At 52.6% G+C, this 13369-nt stretch overlaps 6 protein-coding genes across 6 annotated transcripts; 4 read left to right on the top strand and 2 right to left on the bottom strand.

Annotated features, from left to right (window-relative positions):
• Positions 1–374: 374 nt before the first annotated feature.
• On the bottom strand, positions 375–2334 carry M436DRAFT_52998 (nucleotide-diphospho-sugar transferase; the record flags this gene model as incomplete). The annotated part of the gene is made up of 6 exons (XM_013569393.1): positions 375–1050; positions 1101–1300; positions 1354–1941; positions 1991–2097; positions 2151–2178; positions 2302–2334. 6 exons carry the CDS (start codon positions 2332–2334, stop codon positions 375–377), a joined length of 1632 nt encoding a protein of 543 aa, XP_013424847.1.
• Positions 2335–3220: 886 nt separating this feature from the next.
• Positions 3221–4311, bottom strand: M436DRAFT_74966 (putative 40S ribosomal protein S3; the record flags this gene model as incomplete). Its single annotated transcript, XM_013569502.1, has 4 exons — positions 3221–3553; positions 3607–4025; positions 4192–4217; positions 4283–4311. The coding sequence occupies 4 exons, from the start codon at positions 4309–4311 to the stop codon at positions 3221–3223; spliced, it is 807 nt and encodes a 268-aa protein (XP_013424956.1).
• A 370-nt stretch (positions 4312–4681) lies between these two features.
• Positions 4682–7136, top strand: M436DRAFT_84210 (protein phosphatase; the record flags this gene model as incomplete). Its single annotated transcript, XM_013569501.1, has 3 exons — positions 4682–4705; positions 4778–5269; positions 5322–7136. 3 exons carry the CDS (start codon positions 4682–4684, stop codon positions 7134–7136), a joined length of 2331 nt encoding a protein of 776 aa, XP_013424955.1.
• A 630-nt stretch (positions 7137–7766) lies between these two features.
• On the top strand, positions 7767–9371 carry M436DRAFT_52850 (glycoside hydrolase; the record flags this gene model as incomplete). Its single annotated transcript, XM_013569362.1, has 3 exons — positions 7767–8040; positions 8088–8890; positions 8940–9371. The coding sequence occupies 3 exons, from the start codon at positions 7767–7769 to the stop codon at positions 9369–9371; spliced, it is 1509 nt and encodes a 502-aa protein (XP_013424816.1).
• Positions 9372–9754: 383 nt separating this feature from the next.
• Positions 9755–10329, top strand: M436DRAFT_74963 (uncharacterized protein; the record flags this gene model as incomplete). The annotated part of the gene is made up of 3 exons (XM_013569500.1): positions 9755–9943; positions 10003–10173; positions 10228–10329. 3 exons carry the CDS (start codon positions 9755–9757, stop codon positions 10327–10329), a joined length of 462 nt encoding a protein of 153 aa, XP_013424954.1.
• Positions 10330–11748: 1419 nt separating this feature from the next.
• M436DRAFT_52718 (putative Low-affinity zinc transporter of the plasma membrane) lies at positions 11749–12974 on the top strand (the record flags this gene model as incomplete). Its single annotated transcript, XM_013569346.1, has 3 exons — positions 11749–11839; positions 11894–12009; positions 12060–12974. 3 exons carry the CDS (start codon positions 11749–11751, stop codon positions 12972–12974), a joined length of 1122 nt encoding a protein of 373 aa, XP_013424800.1.
• Positions 12975–13369: the final 395 nt, after the last annotated feature.

Here is a 13369-nt window from a genome sequence, read left to right as displayed (position 1 = left end):
TTCTACGATGCTTCATTCGCGTACGACGTGACTAGAATTGACGCGAGCCATGCTCCGTAGGACTGAGGACATTCTCTGCTCTGGAACCCGAGCCCAAGCCGGAGAAAGTAGGGTTGTTGAATTGAGGAGCAGATGCGCCTGAGGTCGAAGCTGCAGCACTGCCTTGGCTATCACGAGCTTCTTGAATACCGGATGCTGATGTCGTCTTATCATAGAAAGCGGGCGCAGTCGATGGCATGGCGCGGCTAGGAATCTTCTTCTCGGGCATCTTCAGGTCGAGCGGTGCAGTAATGGACCCACGTCTGAGTTCTTCGAGCTTCTCTTCAGGGTTCTATGGGTAGTGTCAGCGTAAGTTGGGGATCAGAAACATGTATTCAGAGGCGAGTACGTACCCAGTCCGCCTGCTCAGGAACGCCTTCTGCAGATGGCAGTTGACCATTGTTGTTTCGTTCACCCGCCCAGAAGTTTGTTCTGCGGACGGGTGCTGGGGTGACTGGAAGGCTAGGACGGTCTACCTCGGAGGGGAAGTCGGTAAGGATCAGACTCTCTCTACGCTCAAACTGCGTAGTTGTCGCAGGAGGTTGCACTTGAACCGAGGGCTTACGACCTCTCGCGTTGGCCTCGTTGAGCTTGCGGATATAACTGTCGATACCCTTGACATCATCCCACGCGTTCTTACCGCCCGAGGCCCAGTTCTGCCAGGGGTCGTCAGTGGTGACCTTGATGATGGGAGTCGCCGGACTGTTGACGCTAGATGTGTAATCGGCAGATGGAATGACGACTCCGGGCTGGGGAGTCGCGTCAGGAGAGTCGAGATCTTCGATGAATCTTCTGGTAGGAGCAGCTGTCTGTCTTTCTTCCCAAGGGAACACGGGCTTAGGCTTTGCAGAGGGCGGGTTTGGCTTTGTCTTGGGCACTTCGTACCACATATCCTTGGGCGGTTCAGGGTAGGTCTTGGGAGGACGGAAGAAGTCCTTGTCTTGGTTAAAGGCGTAAGTCGTAGTAGGGAAGTTGGCAGCCTCAGGTCTCGCACCGGAAGGTGGCTCTGCGCTGTTGACAAGTCAGAAACAAGTCTTAGATATATCAGCGTTTCCACTTACCGAGTAGCATCCCACTCTGCTTGTGGTGCTGAGAATCTTCTTTGTTCTACAGTGGGCGTGGGTTCAGCACGACCTTGGGCCAGCTCTTCTCCAAACTCCCTGTCCTCAGCAAGACCGGCTTCAGCAGTAAGGTGAGGCGCTTCCGGTTGGGTGATGGGAGATGATGCAGGCGAATAGCGACCTGATGTGTACTCGGCAACCTGCCACGCATTAGCCAATAAGTCATGTTGGGATCACAAATAGCGTTTCTCACAGGCTCCTTGAAGTGTCTGTCATAGACTGCCCACCAACGATAGAGAAGCTCGTTGTATGCTCCTGGAGTGGCATTCTGCGATCTGGCGGCGGTCCACGGCTTGTTCTTTCCAATGAAGTGGACGACGGCAATTCTGGACTTGTGGTAGCGGTAGGCGGGCTCGTACTGGTAGTTTGCACTTGGAGTGCAGTTGTAGACGAAGCTCAGACGGTGCCAGCTCTTGTGCTCAAAGTACTGGTTCAGAAGACCTTGGTCGGCACCATCGAAGCTGTCGCCCGTAGCAGCCAGTGTCTTCAGAGCCCAGTAGTCTCCCATGTGCGGCGAGACGACCATAACACCAGTGTTGAAAGCATCGGGCCAGCCAACATCGGGCGCACCGGCAAAGGATGCCTCGAGGTCAAAGAGCTCATCGGGAGCGCGGAGGGCGACAGTGTCTGCGTCAAGGTAGACGATCTTGCGGAATTGGGTCTGGCGCCAGAGGTTGATTTTGGTGAAGGCATCGCGCAGGTCGCCGCGGCCCATAAGGTGGAGGTTAGCAAGGTTGGGTGACGTGATGCGCTCCACGGGGATAATATAGTCATACAACGACTATGCGGCGTTAGTTCCAAGTCTTTGAGTTGGCTTTGCTGCGCTGTACCTTCAACTCCGCAATCGTAGCAGATCGTAGGGTGTCAGGAGTAATAAGTACGGCCAGCTTCTTCTTAGTGCCGTTGTCTCGCAGGGAATGCGCCAGCACGGCGGCGCCTGGTTATTTGATTAGATCGTTGCGTAGAAGCTAGTGATCTTAAGCAACATACCGGCAACATACGAGTCGCTCGTAATCAGCTAGTAGACAATGCTCTGTCAGCATGTTTCGGAACCTCGAGATCGTGAGATCGTGCATCGCGGAATCGTAGAATCGTGGAATCGTGAGATCGTGGCAGGACAAGGAGAGATGGTGAGACTAACCGTGCAGTAGACGTCTTCGGTACTGCCAACCATCTTGAAGGACGGCGGGGTGGTAGTCTGAGAGTATGGAAGTAATGTCGAGATTGATTGAGGATGTGAGGATTTGTTGGGTTGAACTTGGATGAAGAGGGATGTAGCAGACAGCAACGCTTGAACTAAACAACGCTTTATACGGCTCAATCGTCACAGAAATACAGTCAATCGTCACTTGCAAGCAATGCGGAGTGAAGTCGGAGAACCATGTGCAGTATAGAATACAATATTGGGAGCTTGACGAAGGAATATAACCTTGAGGGACCAAGGAAAAAGCGGAATGCCCGATGATGCTTTGGCGTTTTTGATGTCGTTCCCCCAGCCCTCCACATCCCCACTCTCCGTACGACATCAAGCAGCGATCTACACGCGACCATGCACTGCGGAACAATCGACCCATTCAGCTCGCTGCTCTATCCTGTCAGTCCTGTCACGAGCTAGCTTCTCCGCAATCATCACCTGTATGCCAGCCGAACTGCCATCTGGTCCAGTACCACATGAGGCGACAGCATCCTCTTTCTCCGCACAATCACGGCCGAGTCCGACACATGTTGGGATGATATGTCCGGTAAACTATGCTAAGACCCTCAGATAAGTGATTAGACCCCTTTTCATCTTGTAGGGACGCCGTTGGACTAGTTGCGCTCCCCGATGCAGGACGCTCATCCAAGTACGACGATTATCACAATATGAGAAAAGGTGGACAGAATATTTGGGAATACTTCATGAAACGCTTGATGAAGTTGGGAAGAAATTTGTTTTTTGGACGACGAGCTTTTGACTCCCTGGCGATAACGCCGACTCCTGTACGTGTCGCCGTAACAAGTGCATTGAAAAACACCCTAACCGTGGCTATCATTTGCGACAATCATGCATCACCGCGCACTTATTGCTGCTCCTGCTGCTGCTCGGCAGCGGGCTGCTCGCCCTGCTGCTCACCCTGCTCAGCAGCACGCTGGGCCTCGGCGGCCTGCTGGGCAGCGGCGGCCTTGGCACCATAGTCCTGGGACATGGGCTGGACGACGCTCTGCTCCTCCTTGGGCTCGATGATGGTGACCGAGTCGGGAAGAGCCTTCTGGGGACCAGCCTTGCCCTCGGGGTCGGCACCGCGCATGATCTTGACCTTGATACCGAGAACACCCTGGCGGAGGAGGACGTGGCGAGTGGCGTGGTCAATGAAGTCCTTGGCGGGCTGACCGGAGTGGATCATGAAACCGTCCTGTGATGGGTTAGTATGCGTGACTTCGGCGATATCGACACACGAGGACGTACAGTGAACTTCATGGACTTGGCACGGGCGGCGCGCAGCTTGCCAGAGACGACAACCTCGCAACCCTTGGCACCAGACTCCATGATGAAACGGAGGACACCGTAGCATGCTCTGCGGACGGCGAGACCGTTGAGGAGCTTGTATCTGAGGGACTCGCACTGGGCGACAGCGGAGAGACCGCGGTTCTGGACCTTGGCGGCGTAGAGCGAGACGGAGTTCTCGGGGAACTTGAAGCGCTTCTGGATCAGCGAGGTGAGCTCGCGGATGCGGCGGCCCTGCTCGCCGAGGACATCCTGGGTGTGGGTGGCGCGGATGATGATGTCGGTGACGGTAGGGGTGACGCGGACCTCGACACCGGAGTAACCCTCCTCAGCAAGCTCGCGTTGGAAGAACTCGTTGAGCTCGGCGTAGAAGACACCGTCTGCGCGTGTGTTTTAGTGATAGTCCTATATGTTCGTGTGTGCGTGTCTGTGTGCGTGTTCTGAGGAATCAAGTGGATGCGACAAGAGAGCGATCGGGAGCGAGATATAGAGTCGGCGACAGGTGGAAAAAGCGCAAATAGCGAATCTAGTAGAGGGGAGGCATACCGGCGACGAACTTTCTTCTCTTGGAGCTGCAGAGGGCAATTAGCAAATGGTCGCGGTCGCGGGCGCTCGTTGGGACAGCGACAAGACTCACATAGCACCTGCTTGCTGAACGGCGGCCATGTTTGCGATCTGTGTGAATTGATCGAAAAGGGAGAGGGTGTCTGGTCGCTGGGCGAGTTGTCGGTCGTTAGGCGTCACAAAGTCGTTCTCGCACAGTCGAGCGTCGAAATGCACGGCGAATTCTGCGCCGACGGTGCGCGCTCGCTAGTGCTTCGGCAGCCGATCAGATAAGATAGCACGGCGATCCCCGGCGTTGCAGCTTTGCGGGCATGGCGGCAGTGACGCGCTCTCGAGGGTCCGAGTCTCTTGCTTTTGGTGGATTGAGGGGCAGCCATGACCTCCGTGTTGCAAACATTCACGAATAGCACAAATCCCCCAACACCAAGCTCCGAGCGCATTCTCGCCGGATGCTGATCTTGCATAGTGCGCCATGGACAAGATCAAGATATCAAAGGTGCGTCTCGCCAGCCACTGCCCACGCCCTCGTCCATGACGACAAGTCCTCAACTGACGGCGCTTCCATCAGGTCGAGAACGTGACGCTTCACAAGAGGACCACCCAGGCCACAGGCACCCTCCACATCTCCACCCACCATCTGATCTTCGAGCATCGTCCAGATGTGCCCGCCAATACGAAAGCGCCGCTTAAGGGCCACGGCCGCGTCAAAGAGATGTGGATCACATACCCCATGATTGCCTCTTGTGTCTACCGACCCATGCCCGCCGTCCTCCGACAGGACCACGCCATCCGCCTTCGCTGCAGAGACTTTACCTTTGTCGCTTTCCACTTCTCCGACGAGACCCAGGCCCGCAGCGTCTACGACACCATCAAAGCCCTGACTTGTGGCCTCGGCTCTTTCAACAAGCTGTATGCTTTTTCCTACGACCCTCCCCCGATCGAGAAGAACATCAACGGCTGGCAAATCTACGATGCTCGCAAGGAGTTCAAGCGCATGGGCATCTCTCCCAAAGGGGCTGATCTAGGCTGGCGCTTGACCGACATCAATCGTGACTACGAAGTGCGCTGCCAACTCTCTCTTCTTTGCTGCTTCTCCCACTGACTCGATACAGTACTCGCCCACATATCCCTCCCTCTTGGTTGTGCCGTCTTCCGTGTCCGACAATGTCCTCAAACACGGTAGAGAATACCGTTCGCGCTTCCGCATCCCCGCTCTGACCTACTTGCACCCGGTCAACAACTGCTCCATCACCCGAAGCTCACAGCCAAAGTGTGGCATGTTTCAAAAAGAAAGGAACCCTCAGGACGAACGGCTGGTCGCTGCCATCTTCTCCACCTCAAAACCGCTGGCTGGCGCTGGCATGCCTATACTTGACGACGACGGTCAGCAATTCGATCCAGACATGCAAGAGACTGCAACTTCCCTCGGTGACAAATCACGACCCAGTACCGACAGTGTTGCCAATCAGTCTAGCGACAAGGTCTATGGAGCCCAGCAAAGAAATTTCATCGTCGATGCCCGTCCACAGGTCAATGCCGTGGCCAATCAAGCTACAGGAATGGGCTCGGAAAATATGGAGTTTTACAAAGACGCAACAAAGGAATACCTTGGCATCGCCAACATCCATGTCATGAGAGATTCTCTCAACAAGATAGCCGAGGCCTTCGCCCATACTGATTACACAGACTATGGCCCGAACCAAGATCTTCTCGCCAAGAGCAAGTGGCTCGACTACATTTCTTTGGTCTTGCGCGGCTCAAGTCTGGTAGCCCGCCAGGTCGGTATAAACCATTCTCACGTTCTCATCCACTGTTCGGATGGTTGGGATCGCACTAGTCAGATCAGTGCTTTGAGTCAGCTTTGCTTGGACCCATATTACCGTACTCTGGAAGGCTTCATTGTCTTGGTAGAGAAGGATTGGGTGTCTTTCGGTCACATGTTCCGTCACCGGTCGGGATTTTTGAGCAGTGAAAAATGGTTCGAGATTGAAAATGAGCGCGTTGGGGGTAATCGCAAGGCGGACAACCAAAACGCGAACAGTGGCAACGGAAACGCTTTTGGCAATGCGCTTTCTACTGCCAGGGGCTTCTTTACCAAGAAGAACGACAGTAGGGAATCTTTCGACGTAAATGACGCTGGCGATGGTTCACCAGTCTCCGCTCCAACATCGAAGAGTGCTAAGCACACCACGACCAACGTCAAAGAGACGAGCCCAATCTTCCACCAATTCTTGGACGCCACCTACCAGATGCTCCGACAACATCCTACCAGATTCGAATTCAACGAGCGGTTTCTGCGCCGCTTGTTCTACCAGCTCTACTCGTGTCAATACGGTACTTTCCTCTGGGATAGCGAGCGCGACAGAGTCCAGGAACAAGCCTACGACAGAACGAGAAGCGTGTGGGATTACTTCCTTTCTCGTCGAGATATGTTTGTGAACGATCAGTACGACCCAACCATTGATGACAAGGTCTCTGGAAAGGAGCGCATAATACTTCCTGATACAAACCAAGTCAAGTGGTGGCATGAGTTGTTTGGTCGTACAGATATCGAGATGAACGGAACTTCTCAGGCACCTACTGTCAGCTTGCCGAAGGAACCCAAGGAACCCATCGTGACTGGCATCGAAAACTCAGAGATTTCTATAGGGCCTGCTGCCAACGGCGGCAGTATCAGTGGCCAGACTGCAAGCGCTTTTACTAACGGTGCCGCACGTCTGACTGCTGGGCTGGGCAATTTGAGCTTTGCAAAGAACAGCACGAGTGCACCTAGCAGCCGACCTCAATCCCCGCCAACAAGCGAATCGTTACCACGTGCCATGGACGAGCAGATCAAATCAGCAGCAACCAACGAGTCAGGCACAACCACCAATGGCCGACTCTCATTTTCAGCATTCGCACGAGACAATGCCTTTAGGGATAACTAGATAAGGATTTCTACATAGCGCGGCGTTTTAGGGTCACGAATTGATGATAAGGTGGTCAGGACAGCATGACGACTTGACGGCAACTGTGAACCAGATGGATTTGTATGCCTGAAGGGCGCCTTCGTGTAGGAGATCCAGACTTAGTTCAGGATACAAAAAACAGCGGAAGCGACATGAGACCAAATCCTTCCAACGAACATAAGGACACGCGCATTTCTCAAACCACTTGACCAGAATCATGTGCAATTCGACGTTGGTATAGGGCAGCCAAGAAATGTACGCGTACGTCATACCGTTCTAGTCTGGTCGCGTCTAATCTACTTTGAAGACAAGGGCCACTTCATTCCCTGTTCATTGTTGCATCGTGCATGCTGGAAGGTGAAGATCCATGCTTGACAAAGTGAAAGTGTGAGCACTTCGGACCCCGTGAACATCCCGGCTGCTTGTCTATTTAAGTAACCCATCGCTACGTTCTCCTCCAGCCCCAACCATTTCAAGTCAACAGAAGCCGAAAATATCCATCTACATACCATGGGATTTCTGAAGAAGTTCAAGGCCGACATGAAATCGGCCTTTAGCGATGACCAGCCTTCATATCCTGCTCAGCAGCAACAACAGTCACAGATGCCTATGGCTGATCAGCCAGCCAGTCTACATGAACCTTCACCCTTGGACGTTCTCCGCTACCGTTATCAACATGGCACCAACTTCGGTTCCATATTCGTTCTAGAGAAGTGGCTCACTGGAAGCATGTACCAAGACGGCTCCGACTCAGCCGAGCTTGCGGCTGTCACTGGCAACATCAAAGCGATGGGCCTCGATGCGGCCAGGCAGAAGTTCGAGAATCATTGGGAGACCTACATCAGTGATTCAGATATGGATTGGCTCGCCAGTCAAGCTCATTGTACGTTACTCGTGTGGGTAGTTTGTGTTCGCGAGCTGATCAAATAGGTACATCTGTTCGTCTACCCATCGGATACTTCACCCTGGGCCCGGCATATTGCGCCAACACACCCTTCGAGTCATCCGCTGCAATCTATCAGAACGCTTGGCCTGCCGTCAAGCGTCTTGTTGGCCGCCTGACTGCCAGAGGTATTGGCACTCTTCTTGACTTGCACGCTTTGCCCGGTGGTGCAAACGGAGGTGACCATTCAGGAACCAACAGCGGCAAAGCCGAACTATGGAAGTCGAAGAAGAACCTGGACCTCGCTACCCGCTGTCTGCTGTTCATTGCTCATGAGGCGAGATCAATGGACGGCGTCATTGGCCTGCAGCTCATCAACGAGGCTGACTGGGATGCACCTGGAATGTATGGCTGGTACGATTCGGTCATTGGTCAGATCGGTGGCATTGACAATACTGTTCCCCTTTACATCTCGGACGCGTGGAACTTGGGTACAGCAGTTGGCTACACCAACGGCAAGAACAGTCTGCACGCTGGTCGCGCAAATCCAGTTGTCATCGATACTCATCTGTACTGGGCTTTCTCAGACGACGACAAGAAGAAGAACCCCAGTCAGATTGCCAACGAGGCCAGGTCGAAGTTAAGTGAGCTAGATGGTCATGATGGCAACGTTGTGGACAACGGTGCCGCACAGGTAGTCGTCGGCGAATACAGCTGCGTCATGACCGAAGATTCATGGGCCAAGGCCGCTGCTCAGGAGAAGGAGAATCTGGTGCGCGAGTTTGGACAAGCGCAGACTCAAAGATACCAGCAGAGGACTGGCGGAAGCTACTTCTGGACATACCGCATGGTTCGTTTCATCCTTCCCTTTGCCATGTTGATACTGACTAGAAGACCAGGACTGGATGGATGGTGGCGAGTGGGGCTTCAAGCAACAGACCAACAACGGAGCCATCACAGCCCCTAAGAATCTTACTCTTTCCAACGACGACGTCCAGGCTCGTACCGGGCACGCACAGTCTCAGGCAGATGCCAAGTTCGGACAGAGCTTCGGCAGCCATTGCAACTACTGGGATTCCAACCATCCTGGCGACTATGAGCACTGGCGATATGAGAGTGGATGGAAGCTCGGATTCAACGATGCAATGACATTCTTCGGCGCAAGAGCCAATGGTCGTCTTCCTGGCACTGGAGGCGACAAGATTGGTATGCTGGATATCTGGACCAAGAAGAGAATCATTGAGAGCGGACAAGCAGGCAAACTGTTGTGGGAGTTTGAGCAAGGATTCAGACAGGGCATTCGTGACTTCTATGAGCTTGCTGGAATCTAAGTGTTTATATTCTGTATTCGTGGCACATACGCCCGACGGGCTTGGGTTTCCTTGTTGATGCACCTTATCGTTCAGTATATACTCCAATAATTAGATTAAATGATGAGACGTGGCATTTGTTTCCATGGTATAACGAAAGAAACGCGATGGATGTTGATCAAGGGATAGTCAAGACATGGACAAGAGTGGTGACTGGAATACTAGGTATGTACATACATATATCAAGGCAGATGCGTGACCCTGCCTCAATGACATCACTCCCAGCCTTCTCGCACAACCTGATTGGAACCTCCCACGAGTCTTCTTGAACCCTGAACATCACATTCTACCGATTTCACCAATCATCTCATCGTCGATTGAAGAAGTGCAGAGACTGAACCATAATGTTCTTCACACAACTTTTGCATACCGGCCAGGTCGCGTTGTGTGCATACGGCGCATACGTGTCCTATGTCGCTATCAGCAATCTCCAGCAATACGAAGAGACGAGCAAGAAGGCAGCCAAGTACTCGACCGAGGCCGAGCGTCAGCTTCACAAGACAAGGACCACACAGAGCAGTGGTGCTGTCTGCGTCAGTGGTTCCCCATATGCAACATGACTGGAAAGCCGTGTACTGACTGTCTTTCTCAGATCTTGGCCTCACTCATTGCGGCTACTACACTGTCGCTGGCACCCAACTCTCTGCCATCTATGGTCAGGTTCGGTATCTCGCCTGCCGCTTTAGTCTTGACACTGTTTGTGCGTGCTCACGTGTCCAACTTCTGGAAGGCCAAGGCCAAGGTTCCCTTCGTCGACGGATATGTAAGGCGTGCCTCTTTGGGATGTTTGTTACAACATATGCTGACAAGTCTACAGAACGAGGCCATCTCAAAGACTGGAGAGCTTCTGCAAGTCCTCGAGTGGCTCGAGTACACTTGGGCTGGAACCGCGCTCGCTAGTGGACTTGTCGGATATTGAAGCAGAGACCGTGCTTGATGCTGCTGGAGCGGGTATATGGTTACGATACAATCTTCCTGACACTAGTCGGCTCAGCTCCTGTTGCGCATCCACAGTATGATCCCTCAGCGTGTTCCTTTCTATCCACTAAACAACTCAACAAGACGTTACGATAATGTCCGGACCGAATGACCGCCGAACATACATCCAATCTTAACAAGCCATACTCTGTCACTGGTTGCAAGGATATGATCAAAAATTACACGGGCCGGTTGATAATGGTTGACACTCGAGAAGTCTGTCATGGAGCGTTGTGTGACCATTACATAGTGCACACCCTTGAGCACGCGAAGCTTGCGATATACAAAGTTGCGGCAAGAAGCTGAATCTGCCTTGTTATTCCACGAGTCTTCGGATTAGGTATGCTTCTTCTGTTATCGGAGAGGCCTTTACAACAGAGTGACCCATGGTTTACGCCGGCCAATAGTGTATATCAATCGGAGTACGAAGGTCGAGTGGACCCTGAGGGAAGTCACAGAACCCTCGATCGGCAGTAGACATTAGCCAGTCGGTATGCTCGGGATTTGATGCGTGTAACCTTGATGTAAAAAGCCATGTGGCGCTCAACGCACACCCTTGGGTCCGGACTTGTGAAGCCTTGTCAATTCTTCGCGGTTCTTATGGGCGCCTCTGATGCCTTGATGGGGATCAAGCACTCTCGTATGCTTTGCCGAGTACCGTGATGTTGCCTTTAATCTACCTTTTCGATACTGGATGTGCTCGTACGTGGGTCCAATGGGATTGACTCTCGGACATACATGCAGCATACACGATTCAGCATACCGACCTCATTGGCAACGGCTCGTAAATCGCAGACATGAAGGATTCGAGATTATTATTCCCTGAGAGTCATTGATTAGAGTGGAGTGTGTTGGGGATCACCAAGGTGTTTTTACGAAGACAAACAGGGTGTCATCATAGGTTCAAAGCACAAAGCGCGGGAACTCCTTGGAAGAATAAGGCCGGACGAATTGACAAGACATGCTAGAGACGGCAAGTGGACTGAATTAGCGAACGCAGCAATCCACAGATGAATGCTTATCGCACGCGAGCCGCCGCATACAGCCAATGAGCGCGTCAGCAGTCACGAAGCTAGGCCGGCTAAAGTTCGTTAGGGCAGATCGGTAAAAACTCGTTGCACATGCCCATCAAGGTGTTTTCCCACTACAGACGCGGCGACCTTCGTCCCTCGCTCCCTCGTCCCTAAGTAATGCTTAAATCTCCTTGTCATCACTCGTCCGACCGCTCATCATCTTTAGCTTGTCTTCCTGCAGCGATAGGTTTCTGCTTTCTCGAACGCAGACTTGCAGTCAATTGTCGCAGAGATACGCAATTAACAGCAGTCCTCAACGCTTTTCGCTTCAGTTCATCAGAGCCAGCATGTCCACCTGCCAACCAGACAACGCATATGACGGCCGCATAGGCGTCCGCATTTCGGCCATTTTCGTCATTGGTATCTGTTCACTGTTCGGTAAGTCGCAATCGAAACGTCCATGTGAATATAGCATGTACTAACATCGATCAGCAACTTGGTTCCCTGTCTTCGCTGCTAGGCACAGAGGTGTCGGCGTTCCTGAATGGGCCTTCTTCATTGCCAAGTATTTCGGCTCTGGAGTCATTATAGCGACTGCTTTTATTCATGTAAGCTCAACCCGATCCCTGGCCCTTGACCAGAGTACTGACGAATGTAGTTACTTGCACCTGCCAATGATGCTCTCACCGATGACTGCCTGTCCGGACCTATCACTGACTACGATTGGGTCGAAGGCATTGTTCTGATGACCATTTTCGTCTTGTTCTTTGTCGAGCTCATGACCATGCGCTACGCCAAGTTCGGGCACAGCCATGGGCATGATAATCTCGAGCCCCAGGACGACTTGGGTATCATGCCCGAGCCCTTTGTTGATGCCAAAAAGCCTGAAACCCACGATGAGACCGATCCTGCCTACGAGATGCACGCTGGACGTGCTAGCACGAGCACTGCTCACTGTCCTACTACTCCTCACGCTCGCGGTGATGATCACCTGGGCCACGCTCGTTCTCACGTTGACAATGAGCTCTCTGCCGGATGGACCGAGGCTCAAAAGCAAGCTGCTGGCATCGTCACTGAATCTTACGCTGCCCAGATGACTGCCCTCTTCATCCTCGAGTTCGGAGTCATCTTCCACTCCATATTCATCGGGTTGACTCTGGCTGTCGCTGGCGAGGAATTCAACACTCTCTACGTTGTCCTTGTTTTCCACCAGTCCTTTGAAGGTCTCGGTCTGGGCACTCGTCTCGCTGCTGTCCCATGGCCTGATTCGAAGCGCTGGTCTCCCTACCTCCTTGGTCTCGGCTATGCCATCAGTACTCCCATTGCTATCGCCATCGGACTTGGTGTTCGCCAGTCCTTTGCTCCTGGCAGCGAGACTGCTTTGATCGCCAACGGTGTTTTCGACAGCATCAGTGCAGGCATCTTGATCTACACTGGTCTCGTCGAGCTCATGGCTCACGAGTTCATGTTCTCCACCTACATGCAACGTGCCAGCATCAAGACTGTCCTGACCGCCTTCTTCGTTATGTGCCTTGGTGCTGGTCTGATGGCTCTGCTCGGAAAGTGGGCTTAAATGTGTCGGACAAGCTCCTAGACGACTACTCAAGAATTTGTTATACTCATGATTGTACAAAAACTTTAACGATTAGACTAAAAGCGTGGTTTCATGACCAATGTAGCAGGGGTTGCATCCTGCCGTTCGTATTCAACACTACACTATCTACCATGCAATGATTTCCAAGTATCCAGTCCTACTGTACATTATTGGCTAACGCCTGTTCCCAAGTGACACTTCATCGTGATATATCCAGTTGAGATCACAAGCACACACATGTGATGCAAAACATGATGAAGAACACACCCGAAGCAAGCTTTACTCGACTGCCAGCGGACGCCAACAAGAATGGACACATCACTCAAGCATACAAAACCACCTTCGATCAATATCTCAATGACTACAGAGCGCAA

This window comes from Aureobasidium namibiae, assembly GCF_000721765.1.
Source record: "Aureobasidium namibiae CBS 147.97 unplaced genomic scaffold scaffold_15, whole genome shotgun sequence".
In the NCBI taxonomy this organism is placed as follows: domain Eukaryota; kingdom Fungi; phylum Ascomycota; class Dothideomycetes; order Dothideales; family Saccotheciaceae; genus Aureobasidium; species Aureobasidium namibiae.
The sequence above is the reverse complement of the archived record's forward strand: the minus strand, read 5'-3'. Positions and strand labels throughout refer to the sequence as shown.